This window comes from Camelus ferus, chromosome 13 (assembly GCF_009834535.1).
Source record: "Camelus ferus isolate YT-003-E chromosome 13, BCGSAC_Cfer_1.0, whole genome shotgun sequence".
Classification (NCBI taxonomy): Eukaryota; Metazoa; Chordata; class Mammalia; order Artiodactyla; family Camelidae; genus Camelus; species Camelus ferus.
Window position 1 is genome coordinate 47,800,926 of NC_045708.1, and position 25,044 is coordinate 47,825,969.

The following is a 25,044-nucleotide window of genomic DNA, read 5'->3' on the forward strand; positions in this document are numbered from 1 at the left end:
TGGAGCAATAGAATAGAATGATAGGCTGATTCTCATTGGTTCAAGCTCTTAAGAATGGAGGGAAGGAGGTGGAGATAAGAAGTACATGAACTCCACTTATGTGTGGAATCTACAGAAAGATACAAATTTTATTTACAAACTGGAAATAGACTCACTCAATAGAAGGCAAACTGTGGTTACTGGTGGGGAGGAAGAGGGAGGGATAGATTAGGAGTTTGGGATTAACAGGTACACATTACCATATATAGAATAGATAAACAGCAAGGATCTACTATATAGCACAGGGAACTATATTCAATTTATTGTAGTGAGCTGAAATGAAAGAGAATCTGAAAAAAATATATAGGTGTGTATATGTAGAACTGAATCACTTTGCTGTACACCTGAAACTAACATTGTAAATCAACTACACTTCAATAAAAAAGAGAATTTTGGGGATTAAAAAAAGAAGATGTAGTATATGAATTCCCAAAAGGGGCCTTCCTACACTGTTGGCAGGAATGTAATTTGGTGCAGCCACTGTGGAGAACAATATGGAAGTTCCTTAAAAAACTAAAAATAGAGTTACCATTTGATCCAGCAATCCGACTTCTGGGTATTATCCTGAGAAAATGCTAATTCAAAAAGATACCTGCACCCCAATGTTTGTAGCAGCATTGTTTACAATAGCCAAGACGTGGAAGCAACCTAAATGTCCATCTACAGATGATTGGATAAAGAAGTTGAGGTTTGTGTGTGTGTATGTGTACACATGTACATATACACAATGGATTGCTACTCAGCCATAAAAAAGAATGAAATAATGCCATTTGTGGTAACATGGATGGATCTAGAGATTATCATACTAAGTAAAGTAGGTCAGACAGAGAAAGACAAATATCATACAGGCAAAACTAACCCATGGTGATAGAAAGATGGTTATCTTTGGAGGAGAGGGGTTAATTGGGAACCCTCGAGGTGCCAGAACATGTCCATGTCTTGATTTGAGTGGTGGTTACATGGGTGTGGGTACATGTAAAAATCCATTGAGCTGCACATTTAAGATCTGTGTACTTAGATAAGCTATACTTCAATAAAAAATAAAAGGAAAACATCGTATCACTTATATGTGGAATCTTAAAAAGTGATACAAATGAACTTATTTACAAAATAATAATAGATTCACAAACATAGAAAGCAAACTTATGGTTACCGAAGGGGAAAAAAAGGATAGGGGAGGGATAAATTAGGAGTTTGGGATTAGCCAATACAAACTACTGTATATAAAATAGATAAACAACAAGGTCTTTAATGTATAGCACAGGAAGCTACCTTTAATATCTTTTAATACCCTGTAATGGAAAAGAATATATACGTGTGTATAACTGAATCACTGTGCTGTACACCAGAAACTAACACAACATTGTAAATCAACTATACTTCAATAAAAATAAATAAATGTAAATAATCAGCATTTTAAAAAAATACAGGAACTCCAAAGGTTTGCTGAAAGGAAAGCTGGAGGGCCATGTGAAGTCAAGAGAATATTTTTAAATGGAGAGAAATTACAGCAAGGTTATGTGCCAGAGGTAATGATCCCGTGGAGAAAAGTGAGGCGCGAGAAGAGACAATTGCTGGAGCCTTTTCCTTGATTAGGCAAGAGATGGTGGGATTCCAAGCAGAGGATGTAGAAGCCCAGAGGATTCATCCTTAACGGGGGGCGGGGATTGCATGTGTAGAGGTGCCCTAATGGTCAGTGTAGTGCCGGGACCCCGGGACATGCCCTGCATAGTGATTCTGTTTTCTCAGAGAATTAGGAAGCAAGCTGATCAGCTGGGAGCGAGGCCAGGGAAAGAGGCACTGAAGACCTGTTAGTTATAGCCAAGATTCTCTTTTGTGACTGAGGTTTTAGAGTAGAACTCAGCTACACAGATAATTGGGGGTCCGACAAAATGCTGTTCTATTACAGTATGTATTTGTCAAGGGAGAGGTAGGGAGGAAGAGGATGTGAGGGCAGAGGTTTGTAATTAAGATCAGATCTTGAATTTTGCTCTTTCCAAGAGCATGTCTCAAGTCTGAGATACTACCTAACAAGAGTTGTTCTCAGAGTTGTTCTTGGTGCAGCTGACGTAGCTAGATTTACAAGCAGTTTTTGGCAGTATTCAGGTATTTGAGAACTGACTCGCTTGTATTTGAAGTTTTGTGACATTCCACCAGGCAGTGGCTACATCCCAAAGTCCACATTCTTGAGCAGTCATTTGTAATAGGAGAGGAGTGGTGGATGGTGAAGGGTGACCTCAGAGCTCCCCCTTTTCCTCCTCTCCAGCTCATGACCCTTTTCAGAGCACAGTTAATGTGCTTCGTAGGCTATCGCATGTCTGATATTTACATCTGTAAGATGTCCAGCCTTAGGCTCTTTCAGACTGTATATAATCCATCAATGGGTCCCTAATTGATAACACAGTTTCAGATTGCCTCTCAGACTAGCTGGAAACAGACTCACATAAACTGTAAACCATTCTTAGCTTCATTTATCCAAAACTAGGTCATGTGTCCGTCCATCCAACACACATGTGTATTCTTTCTCTTAAAACCACCCCTGCCAGATCTGTGCTTTCTAAATTGACTCCTTGTCCCTGATTCCATTCAAATAACTAACGTTTGACAGCGCATGTGTTACATTATGGTGCTGGTAATGTTTTGCTCAGGGTCTTTCCTGCTTTTATCTCTAGTTTCTCTCACTTTCTCGCTCTTTTTTTAAGTTCCTGCTGAGCTATTTTCTTGTGTGTAGCCTGATCCCTAAAGAGAGTGTATTTGAAGAGTCCAAGGAAAGTTGCCTCTTGCTCTCTTGCGTTATGTAACTGAGGTGAGAGTGGAAGTGGGAGTTAGTCTTTCTCACCAAAAGAAAAAGTGTCTGGACTTTCTTTATTGTGTTTGATTTAAAGAGCATTTGAAGTTGCAAACTTCGATCTTGGCCGCATTGCGGTCTTCATTGAGAAGCGGGAGTCACGGGGTGCAGGGGGCGTTTGCGAGTCACTCTACAGCAGTACGTGCTCCAGGAGGTACAGGTGGGCACTGGAGGCTGTGGACCGTGCTGCTCATTTCAGTGACTTCATCGCTTCCTGCTGTGAATGACAAAGACTGGCTATGTGCTGTCAGTTTATCGCTTTTCTTTAAAACACCTTGAAAATTATCTGTTAAGGGTGCTAATACCCATGAAGTGTAAAGCTATGTTCTACCTAAAAACTTAAATAGAAGAATAAAAATCAACCAAACTAGGGATTTCTAGGGGTTTTTTTTAAATGCCCAATTACTCCAGCTTCATGATTGCTTTATTATCATAAAAGTTGTGATCATTATTTGTATAACATCTACAAACTACACAGTCACTTAGAAATCTAGATTCTTGAGGTTATTTGATTCAGTTTACGTTCATGTGTGTGGGAATGTATGTATCTATGTATATACACAAAATTAAACACGCAGTGCCTTGCCCATAGCAGGTACACAGTAAGTGCTTCTTGAAGGAGCAAGTGAATGAAGAGAAGTAGGATTTTCTTTGTCCTTTTGTTGCCTCATCTTTATAGCAAGATAACCAAGACTTTTGAAAGGACCTTTGTGAAGAAAAGAATGTAGTTGTGATATGCTGTAAATTAGCACTGGTTTCCTTAGTTTAACAGCACATATAAATGTCTCAGGCATATGGAGACTCGAGAGAGACCGTCCAGATGAACAATATTATTTGCATGAAGCTAGCTATAGTGATTTCATATAATGCACACAAGGAAATTGATCCATTTCTTCTTGGTACCTCAAAAACCATTTTATACTTTTGTCTTATTCTTAACCATGGATACCAAGGAAGAATATTCACTCAATATTATAGGTGAGAAAGAGGCCCAGAGAACTTAACTGGGCTTCCTCAAGTCAAACAGCAAATTGTTATTGACCTGACGAAACTTCTGTGTCCTCATCCAACGGGCTCCTTACGGTAGATGAAGACATGTCTCTCCATCACTGCATTCTGCCTTCTGATAGTTAACACTCTTTGTGTCCTGGACCAAACCTCTCATCTCCTCTCTGCCCACCCAGGCTTCCTCTCGGCCCCGGCTCCACGTGTCAGGTAGCACCAAACCCCGAGACCAGGACTAACCCTGACTCCTTCATCTCTCTCCCTCATAACATGGTGCTCTTGGTGACAGCTTTATGGCCATTTCGATGGCAGACACAGGGTGACTGAGGCAGTTCCTTCCCTCAGAGAGCTCACAACCTTGTGTAAGTGTGGGTGTTTGGGGGCCCAGAGAGGAGGAGGAAAATCAACAGACAAACAGGGTTAAGGTGCTAAATGCCGTTGTGATAAAGGTAAGCCTGGGGCCCTTGACCCAGCTTGTGAGATTGAGCTGAGTCTTAAAACACAACAGTCTTCTTTTTTTTTTTTTTTTTTTTTTTTTGGAGTATAGTTCGTTACAGTTGGTCAGTTTCTAATGTACAGCATAATGTTTCAGTCATACATATACATCCATATATTCATTTTCATGTGAAAGACAATAGTCTTAAAGGACACAGTTCCCATTTCAGAATCCGGAAATGGGCAGCCAGCGTGGGTCACTGTGTGAGGGAATAAGCAACAGAAACTGAAGGCAGCACTAAGCCAGACATTGATGGGCCTTGTCTATCAGTCTGACGAGTTGGGTTTGGGTTTGGTGTTTTGTTTTTCAGCTTGACAGAGTCAGCCACTTGACAGACTTTAATTTCAGCGGGGCAGATGAGAGAGCTTTGTGGAAGGTGGGTGGAAGGGTCGTTAGCCTGGGAGAAAGAGGAAATTGCAGGTAGACTAGTTCATCCAGAGGTGGCAAAAACAAAATGATTAGATGAGGGGTGAATGGATGGCAAGAAGCGGAGAATTCGTGTGGACCTCTTTTTCAAGTTGCTTGGTGGAGAAAAGGTGAAAGGTCACTGATAATTTAGGAAGACGTAGGATCTAGGAAGGGTTTCGTTATCTCTGCTGCTGCTAGTTTTTTAAATGAGGACAACTAGACAATATTTATACACTGAAGACGGAGCATCTAGGAAGCAAGTAAAGCTAAGCAAACAAGACAGGACTTTAATGCCTTGGTCCAGTTGTACCAAACCTGGCTGATGATCAGGGTCACCTGAAGTGCTTTGTCAACAATACCTGCTCTTTGTCCCCTCAACCCAGACCTAGTGAAACAGAATTGGCTGATTGGCTTGTTAAAGCTTAGGAACCTGTAGGTTTCCACAGCTGATTGTGATGATCATCCAGGCTTGAGAACTTCATCTTGGTGCATTTTCTCTTACTCCTGCCATGAATGTTTGGAGACCACCTTGACCTTGGGATCCTCTGGGAATGGTCTGCTAGAAAGGAAAAAGGTAAAGCAGTAGATCCTGTGCTGATTCTGGATTGTCCCAGAAATGTATTCTGGATTATCATGAGTCCATGACCAGGTTGTCTCAGCTGAATCGAGGACGGAATACCCTGGGTATTTTGCATTATATAGTCAGCTTAGAATGGACCTGATGAGCCGTGAGCTTGGCACAGAGATTTGTGGATGTCCTCTCCTTAGTTTTAGACTAAAGTAAATACAGTGAGAGAGTTGGATCAACTGCTGTTAAATCTAATTTGGCATTGGGCTTCAGCTAACATGATCAGTGTGGTGGAAGAGTCAGAGAGCTACGTGGCCTGGATCCCATTCCGTGCTCGAAGCCTGAGTCACTCTTAACTTTGAGCCATAATATCCTTTGCTATAAAATGGGAATAACAGTATCTCTTTGGTAAACCTCCACCTTCTGGCTCTTGCTAGCTACTGTATACTAAGGAAAACTAACCTCTATATGCCTTAGATTCCTGAATAATAAGTAAAACCTACCTTATGGGGTTGTTGTAAGAATTAATTGAGATAATACAGATAAAAGACTTAGCAAAGCACCTGGTTCACAGACAGACACTCAGTGGAAGAGCATGAACAGTATCTGGGGGTCCATGAAATATGGCCCTTCCAGAATACATGGTAAAACGATACTCAGGATGTGAGCAAGGAGTAGGAATTGGAAAGATGTGATAGGGTATAATGCCAGAAACTTTGTCTAGCGTCCTCAGAATGTTAGTGTATTTTATTCCCTTCCAAAAGGATTGCTGTTGCACAGAGTATTCCTGAGAGGTGCTACGTAATTTCTGGCCTGTTGGGGAAGTTTTTGTGTGTGCAACTCTGTGTATTTAGGACAGCTCTTATATTTTATTTTTGGCAAGCTCTGGGAGGTGGAGAGCTTTGTGTGTTTTGCTGAGATAATCGGCTGGGCATCAGAAAGCCCAGAGTTCCTCCACGGGGAGCACGGCCTTCTATTACAGAGCAGTTCCCTTTCGTCCCTACCTCTGCTGGATAATATTATTGAGAAAACAAAAATCACAACCCAGCTACAAGTGGTTTGTAATCCATCTCTTTCTCATTGGCCTGGTGGTTTAAGCATTAAAGAAGGCAGGCAAGGGGTTGGGGGACATGGTTGGTTTTGTTTTGACTGGAGAGGCCGATGACATAAGAACCAGTTAGCTGTAGATGATAAAATTGGAAGGAAAATAACTGGGGGCCATGGAGTCTGGGGCCCATATGTTAGAATTACCCACAGACAGTTCAGTACACTGTATGCAGGTGGATCTTGAGACTCAGTGGATGGGAGGTAAAGAGGGCCTGGAAAAGGGAACGGCATGGTTTTTCAGCTGCTTATCTGATGACAGTTTGTTAAAGGAAAAATAAGTCAATGGGTGTGGCAAAATTGTTGGTCTTTTAATTAGCATAGGAAGTATATGAGAGAAATAGTCAATTGTTGAAGGCCTTACCCAGAAGAGGGTGGAAAGAATACAGCTTGCCTTTCAAGAACCAGGAGCCAATAAAAAAAAAAAAAAAAAAAAAAGATACACGTGAACTTACTTACAAAACAGACTCAAGACAGAAAACAAACAACGGTTACCAAAGGGGAAAGGAGGGTGGTGAGTTAGGAGTTTGAGATTAACATGTACACACTACTGTGTATAAAATAGACAACCAGCAAGGGTCTACTGCATAGCACAGGGAACTATAGTCAATATCTTGTAATAACCTATAATGGAGAATAATCTGGAAAAGATGGAAATATCTGAATCACTTTGCTGTACACCTGAAACTAACGCAACATCGTAAATCAGCTGTACTTCAATCTTTAAAAATTAAAAATTAAAAAAAAAAAAAGAACCAGGAGCCATTGCAGGGAGCTCCTCATTCTTTAAAGACTAATATTAGCTTTTCTCCATCATCCTCATTTAAATGTTTCTTCGTGCTGTTTGAACACTTTGCGAGTGTTGAATCACTACTGATAATCTCACAGTGCTGGCCGACAGCTTCTAGGCCAGTACGAAGTGAGAAGGCTCCTCCTTTTGTCCTTTCATGAACTTGATCAAAGCTCTTTTTCTCTAGTTGTAAATCTCTGCACTTCCTTCCTATTGGCCTTCATTCTTTACCCTCTTCCCACCTTTCTCTGGATTTCTAAGGGGTCTTTGGGAACACCTTGTCCAAATCCACTGCTTTACAGATGAGGAGACTGAAATCTCGTGGGGACAGAGGTGAAGAGCTGGGGCCAAGATTGTCATTCACTGGTTCCCTCTACACCCACTGACCAAAGGTGTCCTAAACGCTGGGCCTGTGCTGGGCTCTGGGAATGTGCTGAACAAAACTGACTAGGCCCCTGCCCTCCTGGGACTCGACAGCTCCTCTCCCTGAGAGACACAAAACAAAGAGCTACAGAAATAAATACACCCAGCTTACCAATCTGCTATGAAGGAAAATTCTGGGTGCTCTGAGGGTGGTCAGGGAAGGTCTCTCTGAGAAGGTGAAGGAGTTGTTCTGGGTCTAAGGGTCACCTTGTGCAGACATTGGCATATTTGCAAAACTGAAAGAAATAGCCCTTTCTATACAGTGTGGTGAATTGGAAACAGGAAAGGTGAGGTTGGGGTACAGAAGGGGCCAGATGGTACAGGCCTGATGGGGTTTGGATGTAATACTAGGTGTGGTTAAGAGGGAAACCTTTGTAAAGTTTTAAACAAATCAAGGGCGGGATTTGATTTCCATTTTGGAAAGATGCCTTTGGATGCTGTAAAGAATCAGTTTAAGGTCGGCGGGCTTGCCAGTCAGAGATGGGACTTAAACCCATGGCTTCTTGTTCCCAGTCCACCCTGATTTATCAGGGCCTGTCTTCTGGTTCCTAAGTGCCAACCTGAATTAAGAAGAAAGTGCAAAATAACATCGGGCCTGTGTCCAAATGGCTTTCGTCTGCTTGTTCAGTTTGACAGTGAAAGGAAGACACATAAGGCTCACATCTCTGCCCTGTGGAGCACCTACAAAATAATTAAGAGGTCTCAGCTCTGTAGTTTCTCTGTCAAATGTTCTGTTATCTAAAACGTGCCATTTATTGTTTGATGGCATGCACAGTCCTGCGTGCTGTAATTACTGCTGGCTCTGCCTTCTAAGCTGGACCCTGTCTGTGCCTTTTTCCAGGTAAGCCAGCCTGTGGGGTTGAAGACAAACCCCATGACACTGGGCTCCCAGCGGGTGTGTGCCGGTGTTGGCAGTTCAGCAGTTCGTTTTTTTCTCACAAGATTAAATGCTCATTTTAGCTTTATCTCACTGCAGTTTTGAAACCATTCCTTCTTGTCGAGTGTCTCCTTAATTGTATTTATGTGCGCTGTGTATTTACAAACTGAAGCAACTGATTATTCTCACTGGAAACCATCAACATGTTTTTTATGTATTTATTCTGCCTCTCAAGAAGTGCTCAGCGTGCTCTTTATCCGTTGGCTGCTGATTCATTCAGGATGTGTTTATTGACATGTGGCAGCAGTGTGGTGTTCTGCAAAGAGCAAGGACTTTGGAGACAGACACCTAAGTCAAGTCATGGCCCTGAGCAAGTTCATTCTTTATCTGTAAAATGAGTATAATAGCAAGCTCATAGGCACTATGAAAAATATCAAAACTATATATAAAACTATTTTGTATGGTGCTCAGTAAGTGTTCACTATTGTATTATGAAATCAGCTTTATTGAGGTATAATTGGCATCTGATAAACTTCACATGTTTAGCATATGTGATTGGTATGTTTTGACTTGTGTAATCCTGTAAAATCAGATGAGCAGACTTTCTCCATTTACCTCGTTTTATACTGTATTGGCAGTTGGGAGAAGGGAGAGTTTATCATTTTTAAACGTATCTAGAATTATTATTGCTCTGTATTGATTTAGTCACAGTATTTCATTTATGTTTGATTGGATTTGGCATTAGAGGAAAGTAAGATTTTAGAATTTATCAAACAACAGTTATCAAAACATATTTGAGAAGCAAGTCTTTGACGCAGATCTCAGCCTTTGCACGGAGTGTATGCCTTGATGTGAAAAAAACTGGGAATCTCTGCTTCAGGGGTAAAGAGATGGCTCAGATTACAGATCTCACCCTCGAGGATCTTAGAATCTAGGGGTGGAGGATTGGAAAGTGATCTGTATAGGACAATAATCCCACCCAGAAGGTGGGAATGGGTAAAATGCCCGAGGATGTCAGACGGTGTGATAACTTCTGTCTTGGGGATAAACTGCAGTGAGGAAAAACCATTGATTGCCTCCTTCACGTGTCTGTATGAGCTAGGTGTGCAGAGCAGCTTAGATACAGACCCTGCTCGATGATGACCTAAAACCTAGTGCTGTGCATCATGGGTGACAGGCTGGGCAGACGCCCAGCTTTTTTCCTTGGACGGCTTCCAGCATTTCTGAGGAAAGAGAGGGGAGGACCCCAGCCCCAGTTATCCAGTGGGCAGAAGGCCTAACGAACTCCTATGAATGAGGGGAGCCCCCTCTGAGTTGCCCACATAGATAATAAGGCTGTCATCTACCTCCACATGTAGGTGAGAGAGGGGCACGCCTCGGGTGCACACAACGATGATAGATTGCCTCTGGGCCCCGGGGTCCTCATTACCATCGTATCCATCATCTTCTGCTAGTGCTGAATAGCAGATGAAATTTAATCTGATACCCAAGGCGTTCTCAGCAGGAGGGCTTGAGGAACCTTGCCTGGTACTGAGGCTCTGGTGCTGGAACGATTATAAGGAACCAGAATGATCTTTTGTGGTGAGACTAAATGCATCACGCACTGTGTGAATTCTGATTTCTTTTTGAAACATTGTTACTCTCATTGGCCCCCCTTTTAATGGTGTCACTGTAGCTTGTTTATTGTTACAGATATTACTTTTAAATGTGGTCACAGAGCTTTCCTTTACTTCCAAAAGCAGTGTTTGCCTTTTCACTGGCGGGTTGCCAGGGGTGCCGGGAGAGTGGGGCTAGTACGAGATCAAGGTTAAGGCTCCGGCTCGCAGGAGACAAGGCAGAGAAAAATCCTCCTCCACTCCCATCAGCCATGGGTCTCCGGAGAAGGGTGGTCGCCTGAGTCCAGGTGGTGACGTTGATAAGGTCGCCTGGCAGGGTGGAGAGAGGGGCCAGGCAGTCATACCCGAGCTGGACTCCCTTCTCTGCTGTGAAATCTCTCAGCCTGTTTTGTCATCTGTACCTTGGGGAGAATAATTGTTTACCACCAGGATTTTTGTGAGGGCACAGGGCTCCCTCACTCCTTGGTGTGTGGGGGCAGGGTAGGTGCTGCAGGCCTGAGGCCCTGGTTGTGCTTGAAAGCCTCTGGGTAGTGCATTTTACGTGGTTGAAGGACCACTGACCAAATCCGGCTTGCCACTGATGTTTGCAAGTACACTTTAATTGAACACACCCACCCATTCACTTACAGCTGTTGTGGCTGCCTTCGCACCACAGGGCAGTGTTGGCTAGTTCAAACAGAGACAGTATGGTCTGCAAAGCCAGGGTCACTGACTACCTGGCCCTTTACAGAAGTTTGCTGACCCCTGAGCCAAGCTAAAGCGTGACCATGTGGCATTCAGACCTTTATATATATTTTTGTCAAGGGCACCTCACACTTTCTTTTTTTGCTCCATTTCCCTCTGTATAATTCTTCCTGCATATTGTTTATTACAATAGGGCATGTTTTCTGCTCATCTTTTTACATCTTGCAGCATGTAAAGCAGGACCCCATACACAGTAGGTGCATAATACGTACATTGGTGTGGAGTAGAGTGAAAGGTCATCAGAGAAGAGAGAACTGATTGCAAGAGAGGGTAAGAGAGGCTTCAGTGAAGATTGGGGACAGGATTGAACCCAATAAAGGAGCTGCCATTGCAACTGCAGATGAGTGGCAGGGTTGCAGTGCACTTAGGAAGGGAGGCAACACAGGTGATGTGAAGAGCACGAGAGCCAGGACCCCAGACTTCAATCCCAGCTCAGCCAGCTACTGATGGGGCCTCAGACAAATTGCTTGAGCTCTGTAAGCATACTTTATCAACTTCAAAGTAGGGAATAATAATACCACCTTCATCCTAGGGTTCTTTTGTGGATTAAATGAGATAATATAAGGCAAAGCCTCTACTCCAGTGCTAGCACATTGGAATCACTCTGTAAGTTACTACTAAGTGATTATAGTTTTGGCCTTTCAAGTACCATCAATGCTGTTTCCCTTATTGTGAAGTGAACAAGGTCAAGGTCACAGGTCTGGTCCCTCTGGGGACAAGCCTATGAATATTACTGTTTTCCACAGTTAGAGAACAGACCCCAAGCCAGCAAGTATACACTGGCCCAACAGGGACCAGCCCAGAGAGAAGAGAGATTAATGCAAATGAATCGTTCTTGCTGGAAAAATAATCCAGGACATACAGTGTCACCATACAGTGTTAAGAATAATTGCTTCACTGGACTGAAACATTTATTACGTTTTTTATTCATGGAGTATTTTTTTTAAGGGACAGAAAGAAAATGTTTAGTAGAAAATTTACAGCCTTCTGTCTAGTGGGATTTCTTTATACTACAAACCATTTATGCAAAACAGATGCCGAAGGAGCAGTGTCTGTGTGCACCTGTGGATTTGCTGGTTATATTTCATTTTCCCCACTCCTCCAGTTCTTGCAGACAACCTGAAATCCAACCCTGGAATTAAGTGGCAGTATTTCAGTTCAGAAGAAGGAATTTTCACTGTTTTCCCAGCACACAAGTTCCGGTGTAAGGGCAGCTATGAACATCGCAGTAGGTATGTTGACTTGCTTCCTAAAGTTTTAATGACTGCTTACGAGTAATCTGTATAAAATAGAGACTCCTTCCTTATAGACATGGCTCTGCCTCTAAACCGTGGTTTTAGAAACTTGAATTTGTTCTGAAATGACTTCACCATTTAACATACGTGGATGTGGAAATGCTAGGGAAGGAAAAATGAGGAAGCCTAGAGTCATTCCAGAACTATCTAACAAGCCAAATAAAACAAGGCATTTACTAAACAAAATAAAGGACTATTTTGAGCTCCAGACACGTATGATAATACCTTCTCTAAAGTGCAGCCCTAGAAAATTGTACAGTGTCTCAGAATTGAGTTTGTGATTCTCAGCTTTCCTTTCGGTGATCATGTGCTTGGCCATCCTTCTGAAATTTACATGCAAATCTCGCTACTGGAAGTTTTAAGGTTGTCCAGAAAACCCTGGATTAAGGTACATTAACATCCTATCCTGCTTTTCTCAGGAAATGACTTGAGATGTTACCACTTAGCCAGAAGGGCAGCAATGGTGAGACCCTCTACGTCCTTTGAAGTGTGGGGAGGGGTTCCAGAGCACACCAGACAGGACGCAATCACACTATGAAAAGCACCTCCCAGATTGTACATTTAATGCTACTATTTATGTAGACACATATTCTGCTTTTCATTTATTGAGTTGAGTTGGAAAGAAGGAGGTATGTCACTGGGAAAAAAAAATCTACTCACCTACCTTTATGACATGGTTGTATGACAAGGCTCATCAATGTCCAGAACCCCTTGGGCAAAGATACTTTTCTTTTGAATCCCCCCAGTTTCTTTTTTGCAGTGTTAGATGTTTGATGCCAGAACTTCTGGAACCTAGTGCAAGATGCTCACTGGTCATGCCGTCTTTTTAGTCTAAATTATCCACCATTTTAGCGTCTCTCCATCTTTAGTTGAAAGCAAAACTATTCACTAAACTTGTTGTGATCATCACTAAGTGATGTATGTAAGTCAAATCATTATGCTGCACATATGTCGCTCAATACAACTGGAAGGAGGAAAAAATGGTATCTAAAATGTTATTCCAGGCAGATACTACTTCTGTGCTTTTCCTAGAAAGACATTTGTATCATTTGTACAGTTTCTTTTATTCCCTCCCCAGACAGTATGGTGAATACTTGAGCATCTTGGAGACGGTACCAGAGTCTTTGACTTTGGGTTCTAGTCTAGCTCACGTCTCAGGAAAGGCCAAAGACACCATGAACCATCTAATTCTCACCGACTTCTAAGAAGATAGATGACATGGCATTCTGCTTTTAATGAATCACCTGTGAGGGATAGTCCAGAAGGAAAAGCAGCACCTGGTCACAAGTCAGCATTCACCCACACTTGGAGGTTTTTGTGCATTTCTACCCTAACTAGGCATTAAATCAGTCCTCAAGCCTCTGTCTCCTTGGCTGAGTCATCCGAGTTCCTCTCCTTGGAGATGGCCACCGCGTGTCTTTACCTGTCCTGCTCTCCTCTGAGGCCTTTGCAAGCTCTCTACGTCCTTTGAAGTGTGGGGAGGGGTTCCAGAGCACACCAGACAGGACGCAATCACACTATGAAAAGCGCCTCCCAGATTGTACATTTAATGCTACTATTTATGTAAACACATATTCTGCTTTTCATTTATTGAGTTGAGTTGGAAAGAAGGAGGTATGTCACTGGGAAAAAAAAATCTACTCACCTGCCTTTATGACATGGTTGTCAGTGTTGGGGTAGTCAGACTTCCTTCTTTTCTGTTCCCTCTTTCGTTTCTGTAGCCACCTCTCCCAGATTCTTTTTCTCCCATTTATTTCCCTACTTAGCTGAATGGTATTGACTGGTGAAAATATAGTAGTACTTTAGTATTGATGTAGGACTTTTGGCTTGAGAACAATTAGTGTAAACTTGGCCCGATTTTGAGTTTTTTGGTACCTTGCCTGTATTTCTCAATTTGTGCCCAGGCTTTTGTGACTCAACTGGCATCTAAGATTTCACAGAAAAATCGAGTGTTTTAGGGGTGTCAATAAAGGAGAGAATTCTCTCGAGGCTGATTTGCTCTCTTAAGCTCCCTCTAATTTGTTCCAGCTTTAAAACTGTGAATAGAGACCTCATTAAACCTCTTCTCACAAATCTGCCCGCGCTGCACACTAGCAGAAGGTGGCATTTCCCCTTTGGAGTTCCCCCATCCACCCCACCCCCTTTTCTGAATGTTGGCAAACAAAAACTTGGCAAGAAGAGTGACTATCACAGGCTTGGACAAATTTGATGGCATGGTTTTAAATGCTCAGATAAGGGGCCTTTTGGTGGCTGACCTGTGTAAATTGCTTCAGAACAGAAAGGAAAAAGGCCCTCGTAGCAATGGCCTTTGTCTGTGGAGAGAGAAACCAAACTTGCTATTCAGTGCTGCTCAGCATGCTCACAGATTACAGGCTGCCTTGGTTTTAGCCAAGCTTCTCTCTAAGTCTGCAGAAGCGGACCCAGCACCGGCAAGTGCACTTTTCCTCTCCCTGCTGTGCTTTCTCTGCCGCCCGTGGGGCCACCGGCTCCATTTCCTACGGCAGAATGTGGGGTAATGGTGAACAGCATCACCCCCTGCAGCTGAGAGGCTGGACTTTCACGTGTGCTGAAAAAGCCAGCCTTGCAAAGTGTTGGCTTCTTAAAACCTTCTCCCAGTTGTTTTTGTCTTTGGAAAACCTAAGTTACCAATCCCTGTTCTGCAGAAACATATGGTTGTCTTGAGGTGTTTTCTGTGCACCAGGATAGTGTCTCCTTCTGTGTTGGTCTCTCCATCCTGTGCCATCCCCAGAGAAACGTGTGGAGACCAACGTGCCTGCCCCTCTGTTCTCATAGCTGTGTCAGGTTGAGGCTTCAACCTAAACCAGGACTGACCCCAGAGAGCTTCTCCTCTTCTAGGCCTATCTACGTCTCTACCGTCCGGCCACAGTCAAAGCATATAGTAGTGATCCTGGACCACGGGGCTTCCGTCACAGACACCCAGCTTCAGATCGCCAAGGACGCTGCCCAGGTCATCCTCAGCGCCATCGACGAACATGATAAGGTGACCATGATCCCAGTGGCCTCCGCCCCCTGCCCCATGGCTTTGAGTCTTTCCTGAATACCTTTTTTAAAGTACTTTCTGTTTTATGATACATATCTTTAAGTCCATCCTTAAGAATGACTTTGAGAAAAGAGAGTGGTTTAGTTTTTATTCTAGTGTTTGAGGAAACAGCTGCCAACACTGGTTCCAAATCTCTTCTTAAAACCACCCCCACCAAATTGAGTCTTGCATTTCCTTTGTGGCTCCTGTTAAGACTTCTAATTAGCTGTGACTTTCACAGTGGAAATTATATTAAGGAGGAACAGGGCGAAGGCTTGGACATTGGTGGATGGCTGGACTTTATCTCAAAATTGATGGAAGGAAAGGAGACAAGAAGGCTGCTAGAGGTTTACCAATCTCCAGGACACCTCAAAGATAGGTGTGTTTACAGCTAGCAATGATCTGTTGCCCTTAGACATTTTCTGCTGCATCATTTTGACTTTTCCAGCTCCTAAGGTTTTTTTACTCACTAATCTAGTTGCTTAAAACATACACCCTATGCCTTTACCCTCACTTCCAGTTGGAAAATCAAAACTGTTAGTACTTGCCAAAATTTTTCTCTGTGTGAAATACTGTTTTTAATGTTTAGATGAACACCATACTGCTGACTTCATTTTGGAACAAAAACCAAACTCTGGAGTCCCTATCCTTTACCAGTCCTTACCTAATCATCTTCAAATTTAATAGATTTATGCCTCCAGGCATTTGTTTTTAAACTCTCCAAAACTGTTGTGTAGAACTTCTCACTCCTTGGGCTCTTCCAAAACGTAAAAAAGCCTTTCCCTGGCAGGATAACAAGTTTTTTTTGTTTTCCCCCCTCCAGATCTCTGTGCTGACTGTGGCAGACACCGTCAGGACCTGCTCGCTGGACCAGTGCTATAAGACCTTCCTGTCTCCAGCCACCAGTGAGACCAAAAGGAAAATGTCCACCTTTGTTAGCAGCGTCAAGTCTTTGGACAGCCCTACCCAGCACGCGGTGGGGTTCCAAAAGGCATTCCAGCTGATTCGAAGCACAAACAATAACACCAAGTTCCAAGCAAGTAAGTGCATTTGCTCAGAGGACTCATAAACTAATAGATACAGGATGGCAATAGAAATAATACTGTGAATTGATCACACAACTATGTCTAGAGGTATTTTTTTTCTAAATTGACGGGATGAAATGTTCTTGTGCTGTCATAATGGTCATCTCATACTAGGATCTTACCAGATTTGATCTCATCTTTTCCAATCAAAGGTACTCCATCTGCATGATTTCCTCACTCACGGAGCCTCTTCTTCCTGCCCTTTATTAAGAACATACTCCCATTTATTTCCTAGGGGAATGCCCACATCCTTTTTAATGCTAATTGTTAGCCTTGCCTCCTCAGTGACTTTGAGGGGATGTCTGCTTGTACGCATCTGTGCAGAAATGGGCAGCCGGAATTCTTGCCTTGATCCTTCCTCCTCCTAACCAGCTGTCATGTAGATGAGCACAGCCCTTCAAATGCACAAAGGCACCCTAATTTAATTTTCATGTATTAAAGAAGATCTGGAATTAGGATGCCTGCTAAAGTAAAGGGAAGGAAATTTGAAATAAGACACATGCTTTGAAACCGCTGAAAGGAATCTATGTCATTTTCTCTTTTATATTCGAAAATCTGTCTGCAGGTTTTTTTTTTTTAATGAATGTATCCTATTGAGATAAATTTAAAGCATATATTTTCAGGCTCATTAGTGTGTCTGCATTAAAACTAAGACAACATTGAGAAGTACACAGCTCAGTGCCTGGCACATGGTGGGCCCTTGAAAGATGGAAGCTGCTGTAATTATTACAACTAATGATGGTGGAGGGCGAATCAGTTTGATGGTTCTGTGTGTTGTTATCTCACAGTTTATTATTATTATCTCAGTTTCCCTGGGTCAGGAGTCCTGTATTACTGAGCCTCTCCCCTGTCAGGATCACACAAGGCTGCAGTCTAGGTATAAGCCAGGTCTGTGGTCTCATCTGACGTTCAGAGTCCTCTTCCAAGCTCAGCGGCTGGCAGAATTCATTTTTGGCAATTGTAAAACTCAGAGATAGCATCTTTTCTTCAAGCCCCTGACTTTGGGGAAGGCTTGGACCCTCTTTAAAGGGTACGTCTGATCTAATAGGGCTCACTCTCCCTTTTGATTTAAGTAGGTTACTCGCCGTTGTGATTAACTTATTAGAGACCTTAACTGCATCTGCAGAATCTCTTCATCTTTGCCGTATATGTCCCAGGAATGATATCCATCATCTTTGCCATATTCATATGGTCAGAAGCAAATTACTGCTCATGTCCACACTCACGAGGTGTGTGGGTCACTGGGGTCATCTTAGAATTTTGCCCACCAGCCTCGGCAAACACCAGCTATCCACAAACCGGTATTCCAGGATGGCTGAGGGTAAAGTTGTGCACAATTCAGTAAGACCAAAGGATAAGGCTGACCTCTCAAGTATTCCAGACAGATTGGCTAGTTGGTCATTTACCAGCTGCCAGCTGCTTGTCAGCATTCCTCACCAGATGTGCTCTGTCTGCTTGATTCTTCAGTCATCAAACCATCGTTAGAGATTAAGTCCAAATTTGATTATTACACTGTTTAAGTAATGGAGAGAAATGTTAGACTGGCAGCGGCCAGGCAGTGAGCGGCAGTCCTGCGAGCATGAGGATTGTTTGGGGAGTGCAGTGAGCTGGAGGGCGCGTGCTCTGTCAGGAAGGCTGCGGATCGTCTGTCCAGCCTCATTGCCTTGCAGGAATACCTGTCCAGTGTTGCCAGATCTTCTGATTTAAGAGAAGCCAGAAATTTTTATGTGAAATCCCTTGATTTTCAAATGTTGACATTTCTTCCAGCTTTAAAACTGTGACTAGAGACCTCATTAAACCTCTTCTTACAAACCCACCTGTGCTGCACACTCGCAGAAGGCCGCTTTGAGGGAAAACATTTCTCTAGCTTTTGGGTGTTTTCTTAATGTTGGTGAGCGAAAATGTGGTAAGAAGAGTGACCATCAGAGGCTTGGACAAATTTTGATGGCATGGGTTTTTAAATGCTCAGGACAGTCATTTTTAGTCCGCGTGAGATGCTTTTAAAGTTTAACTCACCAGCTTCCACTTCACAGCTTCTACTAGCAGATCAGAGGAAAAAGAATCCAAATTAGATTGCATAAAAGAAAACACTCCAGGAATTAGCATTACCCAGTTTATTAAGGAGAGGCTTGAGGTGCTCTCGATGTAGTATAGTAGTTAAGTGTGTGGGTTTTGAATTTCAATCAATGTGGGTTCGAATTCCTACTCTGAAATTTTTCTAAACTTGTAAACTTGTGTAAATTATTTGATTTCTCCAGGCCTCGTTTCCTCATCTGCAAACTGGGGGTGATAACAAGGTGCAGGGTCCCATCATGAATATTAAATAAACATTAACCGTAGTTATTATGATATTCAGTTTCCTACAAGACTTCTACCTCTGGCTAGAGGGGAGCAGACACCCCAGATGTTCTAAGTTGACTCCAAGCCCAAAGGTGTCCACGGACCGTTGGTGGCTTTGGCTACAGCGTTGTGAGGGGCCTGTGTACTCCTCTTAGGAGCTTGGACTCTAAATAAATCATTACTCATGTTCACGCCACAGGCAATTATTTAGCATCTATTGTGCACCTGGTGCTGTTTGAAAGGCCATGAGGGGGGGATTATTCCAACGAGTAAGACCTACCCTGTAGGGTTATTGTAAGGACTAGTCTGCGCATGGAAGTAAAGTGTCTGTGCCACGCTGGTGGCCATATGAATAAAAGCCACATGGCATAAATCGTGGTGGCTTTGTACTGATTTGCTTTGTACTAATCAGAAAATCTGAAACTTCTATCCAATGCTGACTCTCTTTCAGTCCCATGGTAGATCTATAACTGATGGCATCAGCACATTTGGGTTGTTTGTTCTGGCTTTGCTTGGAGGGGCAACTGGTTGAGGGGTCATTTTGTAGCAGAAGGAATAAGATGGTTAGGAGTGGGGATCTAACGGTGTGGGCGAAGCCCAAATTTGAGTTGTTCTTCCCTGTTTGTTAATTGACCCCAAGGTACGCTGGTGGCTTAGATGGGGACTTGTGAAATGAAGAGTGTTGTATTTTCTTCCAGGTATATGCTATGTCTTTGCTCTGCCCCCAAGTCCCTATAATTACTCATCCCTAACATTATGAATCACAAGGCTTAACATCCCCATGAGCGGCTAGAGAAGGAATAGCCTAGTAAGTAAAAATAATAATAATAATAATAATAAATCAGACCGAATTTGGCAGGTCTGATATATAAAAATAAAAAAAAAATTCAATTTTGCCTAAGGATAGGACAGGATTAGAGTCGGGGGCTGGGCAGAGATGATGAGGATGCTTACAAAGTGTATGTCTTATTTTGGGGGTGGAAAGAAAATACACTCAGCAGCTGAAGGAATCGCAGGCTGCAAACCTTCTGGCTGTCCAGTCATGCGCCTGTGCCTGAAGCCAGCTCTCAGTGACAGTGTATTTAATCCAGAGTCAGAAAGCTAAGTAAGAAAACTCAAAGGGTTCATTTTAGGTCAGTCTTACAGGTATCCAGGAATTTATCACACCCGGTGCCTTTGCCCTGGATGATGGTTTGTCTCATACTTTAGATCAGCTTCATCGTGTATCTGTATTCCACCTACTAGGGAGTCAAGTAGTAGTTTTTTTCCCAGTCTGAAGCTAAAGTGAGCTATTTAGCAGCCAAGAAAAATAATTTACAGGAGTATATTTCCAGCATTGGAAAAAGATTGACACCTAATTTAAGACAGAGATATTGCCTAGCTTATGATTATTTTTTGGGTCAGTTTTCACTTCCTAATTTCTGTTGAATAAATATGCAAATTAGATTTGCAGTTAGTATTTATTAGAGAATTATTCAAGCATCAAAATTGACTTTTAAGACTTGCTTGTATATTAAGTCTTAGTAATTAACTGTTCAATGCTGCATCTAAAGGATGCTTCAGCGTCTAAAATGGAAATTTACAAGTGGAAGAAAATTTAGTCATTGTATCCTCATCATTGTTAGGATAATTTTTAAAAGGATAACTGTATTCGTTATCTATTCCTGGATAACAAATTACCCAACACTCAGTGGCTTAAGACAATAAACATTTATTGTTTTAGTATCTGTAGATCAGGAATCTGGGCACAGCATGGTTGGGTGCCTCTGGCTACAGGTGTCCCACGAGGTTGCAGTCAAAGTGTTGTCCAGAGCCGCTGTCATCTCAAAGTTCAACTTGGAAAGATCAGCTTCCAAGTTCACTGACACGCTTGGTGGTGGACTCCATTCTAAGGGCCTCCATCCTTGCCTCTCATAGGCCAGTTCACCATGTGCTCTCTGGCTTCCCTGAGACAGAGCACACAAGGTGGAAGCCACTGTGTTTCTCTAATTTAATCCATCTCTTGACTCCCCATGACTGCTGCTGCATTCTGTCACAATAAGCATATACCATATCAATAATTATTTCTCAGTAAAAAGGCAAACTTCTGTGCAGGATGTCTTAAAAATGTATATTGATTGAGAACCTCAGATTAGAAAGACAATATAAAGGTCCAGCTCGCTAACTTACCCCCTTCCGTTAAAGCTGTCATTCAGCCTCTGCATCTTTACTGTTAGGAAATGCACCACTTTTATTTTTTATTAAATCCTCTTGAAAGGAGTTTTTCACACTGAGCTAAAATGACTTAGCTGCTCTGCCCATTCACTGTAGTTGGCGCATAGTTTTACTCTGGAGTCATAGGTGCTGCTTCAGGCCAAGACAGGGGTTTTGTTTTTGTTTTGTGTTTGTGTTGAGGTTTCTTTTCTCTTTTATCATCTATTTACCATCACCCTTTTGCTTTCACTCTTAAATTAGCCAATTAGTCCTCACAGCGCCCCTGTGATATAAATGCTGTCATTATCCCAGTTTTGTTGTAGGTAAGGAAGTCTAGGTGTAGAAGGGTTAAGAAATCTACCTAAAGTCACCCACAGCTTGAAAGCACAGCTGAGATATGAACTCAGGCAGCCTGGCTCCTGTGTCCATGTTTTTACTGCTCTCCTGCATTGATGAGTTTTAAAAATAAATGTTTGGGGAGCTACTTGGTATAGAGACAGATAACCCTGTGTGTCTCTGGAAGAACCATCATTTTGCAGCCTAGTCCCCACCCCCCAAATGTATGTTCCTGGTGAAGACCCTGAGTCACTGAGAAAAGGATAAATCAAGGTTCTGAGCCCTCCATTCCAGAAGGCAGGAGGGATGTCCGTTTGGATGGCTAAACTGCCACAGCCGTGGATGGCTGAAGGAACCACCTTCTTACCTAGTAAACTCATTAGGAACATCCCCTTACCTGACGCTGGGTCAGTGAGGACCCGGGGCCCACCTGGGGCAGGATGGAAGAGGAGCAGAGGCAAGGAGATGAGAGCCCCGGCATCAGGTGGGCAGGTGTGGGGACCGGGCAGGTCCTCAAGGCTGTGGGGTCCGGGGGAGGTGGGAGAGGAGCTGAACTGCTGCCGCTGGCCTGGCTCCGATGCAACGTTCAGTTTGTATGTGTTTGTTTAGATACAGACATGGTCATAATTTACCTGTCAGCCGGTATCACATCAAAGGACTCTTCAGAGGAAGATAAAAAGGCGACTCTCCGTGTCATCAATGAAGAAAATAGCTTTCTCAACAACTCCGTAATGATTCTCACCTACGCCCTCATGAATGGTAGGTAGTGTTTGGAGATTCTTTTTCTTTCGGATGAAAGTTCTAAGTGCATGCTGCTTTCAAAAAAATAAATAAATAAATAAGGAACCATCACAGTGTGCTTTGATGAGGGTGTAAGACGCAGATTCCTCCCCAAGCCCGTCTTCTCTCCCTTGTGTGGATAACTCAGGTCGTGTGTTGGGACGTCCCTTTCCCCTTGTCTTGCTCTCCAGCCAAGCACTCATTTCCAAGCCTTCTCCAGGTATGAGGTCTTGCACAGGGTTCTGTACAGCTCCCCCCCTTTTTTCCCCCGTTCTCCTTTATTTTATTGGATTTTGAGCCTGCATGGAGGTTATTAACCTATCTCATGGATTTAAGCTGCAGGAAACCAAAGTACTGACCTAGATTCTCTGTATAAACAAGCCCATGACTATCACATTTTCCTGCGGAGTCACCACCAGAAGCCTCTCTGGCCGCTCTCTCCGCCTCCCCATCCTCAGCTGTGTCAGGGAGCTAGGAGCGATCTACTGGACAGGCTTGTTGAAGACTGGCCCCCACATACAGGGAACACCCAGGACAAAGCCGGGCATGTGCTAGGTGCTCATTAAAGTTGATTCTGTCACTGTGAAATCAGACAGTATGTGAGACGGTTTAGTAAACTGCCAAATCTGAGAAAAGACTCAATAGTTTTCCTTCCAGAATTTAACCATCCTCAATCTGATGACAGCCCAGTTTTCTAGCCTCTGCCCACCTGTTAATGCACAGCAATCTGTCCTCTTCCTCTCTGGGCCCCTGTCCTCAGTGTTCAAGGTGCCCTCATCCCCTTGTTAAGAGACCATGTCTTGATCCAGCAGCCCTTCCCACCTGTGGTCTTTTGTTTCCCCCACCCACTTCCAGACTTCCATGTAGAACCATGTGGCTTTAGGGACACTGGTTCTCATATTTTAACGGGATAAAGATTACTTGGAGACTAATTTTTTAATGCAGACTCCCAGGCAGTGTCTACAGATTTGTATTCAGACCCTCTTAGATGGGGCCCAGGACTCTGTGTTTTGGCCAGCATGACCGTTTTCCAGATACTTTGTGGGCTGCATACACGTGGAAGAACACAGGGGCTGGTGCCTAGAGGTTCTCTGTTTCAGTCTCCATTTGCTAGCTGTATGGCTCATGGCAAGTGGCTTAATCTCTTGAGGGCCTCAGTTTTACCTGTAAAGTGGAAATAACAAAATGTGCATGAAGCTGCAGTGATAATAAACACAGAAGATGTGCTGAGAGTTCCTCACACAGTACCTGATCAATAAAAGGTCCTCAGTGCCAGTGGGAGGAGTGAATGGAAAGACTGTGTGATTTCCCGTCTCAGACAGCACAGCCCAGAGGTGGGGGTGCTTCTCTCCTGCTCTGGTCCTGATCTGGGGCCAGCTCTCCGTTCCAGAGTCCCTGTCCCCCTCCCACATGCTGTGCTTACTCCTCTTCTGTGCATCCCGCATCACACCGTGGTGACGCACTCACATCTGCGCTCCCCTCCTTCTCCCACCACTTCCCCCGAGAATGGGAGCCTCTCTAATGTGAACCATGTCTTGGTTTTCTCTCTACTCTGAGCAATAAGCACAGCCAGGGTCGGGGGACTTGGTCTGTTTTTGCCTGGGATACATACCCTGTTCTCTCTGGGTACCTGTTGTTCTTTCTGCTTACAGTTTAGCTTGTTTCATTTGAGAGGGAGGGAGGGAGAAGGAGACAGTAAAGGTGGAATAAAATTCATTGAGCACCTACCAGATGCACCATAGTGCACTGAGGTTTTAGAGCTGTATTATACAACATCTCTGTCTCCAAGATGCCTTTAATCCACTGAGGAAGACAGACAAGGCAAGTGGATTAAATGCAAGAGGACAGGAGTAAGGAAACAGAGAAGGAAGTGATCACTTCTTGTCCGTTCAATTTGAAGGTCTACCCAGGCAGATACTGAGTAAAGAAATTCTCCTGCTGTCATCCATCCCTTCAGTGATCCTAGGTCTTTCCACAAGTATCTTGTGCACCTGCTGTGCCCCTGATAATTCCATTCTTTAAGACTTTAGGTTACTTCTCTCTAACCACTCTCATCTTTTCTCTTTCTCCCCTTAATCTAGCCAGACACACATCGTCACCACAAGTGCTCCTCCTCTCTAAGAGGGATCTCTGAACATTGTTCCCGGAGGTTGACACACTCCCTCACTCTATCAGTCAGGGCTCAGAGAAGGAAGCAGAGCCATTGTGAAAATTTCAGTATAACAAACTTGTTATTAGAATAAATGGTGTGGATGAAAATTGGTGTAGCCACTATCGAAAACAGTGTGAAGTTTCCCTTGAAAACTAAAAATAGACATACCATATGATCTAGCAATCCCACTCCTAGGCTTATATCCAGAAAAGACAAAAACTCTAATTTGAACAGACACATGCACCCCAGTGTTCATAGCAACACTACTGACAATAGCCAACACATGGAAACAACCCAGGTGCCCATCTACAGATGATTGGCCTTAGATATGGTATGTTCATATGTATACAAAGTGGAATATTACTCGGCCATAAAAAGGGAAATATTGCCATATGCAGCAATATGGATGGACCTAGAGGATATCATACTAAGTGAAGTAAACCAGAAAAGAAAAATATTATATGATATCACTTATATATGAAATCTAAAAAATAAGACAAATGAACTATATACAAAACAAACAGGCTTACAGACATAGAAAACAAACTTATGGTTACCAAAGGGGAAGTGGGGAAGGGATAAATTAGTATGAGATTAACAAACTACTATACATAAAATAGACAAGCAAGAAGGATTTATTATAATAACACAGGAAACTATATTCAGTATCTTGTCATAATGGAAAATATAATGGAAAATAATCTGAAAAAGATATCTATAACTGGATCATTTTGCTATATACCTGAAACTAATGCAATATTGTAAATTAACAATATTTCAATTAAGAAAAAATAAGCACGTACACAAAGCATGTACACAATTGTGGGGAAAACTGGAAGAGTAAAGATGCAGAAAGAGGAGTTGACAACTCAGTTTATTAACCAGCTATGGTCTGGGTAGACAAG

General features: G+C 43.0%; 1 protein-coding gene across 4 annotated transcripts in view; it reads left to right on the forward strand.

The window, feature by feature from the left end:
• Positions 1-25,044, forward strand: part of CACHD1 (cache domain containing 1) — a 213,124-nt gene that overhangs the window by 130,572 nt on the left and 57,508 nt on the right. For all 4 annotated transcript variants that reach the window (XR_004325118.1, XR_004325119.1, XM_006181264.2 and 1 more), the window contains exons 5-8: positions 12,024-12,150; positions 15,070-15,214; positions 16,077-16,293; positions 21,817-21,966. Coding sequence is in view for 2 of the 4 variants with exons in the window: in XM_006181264.2 (XP_006181326.2) it covers positions 12,024-12,150; positions 15,070-15,214; positions 16,077-16,293; positions 21,817-21,966 (639 nt within the window). In the remaining 2 variants the exon portion in view is untranslated. The remainder of the gene's footprint in view (positions 1-12,023; positions 12,151-15,069; positions 15,215-16,076; positions 16,294-21,816; positions 21,967-25,044) is intronic.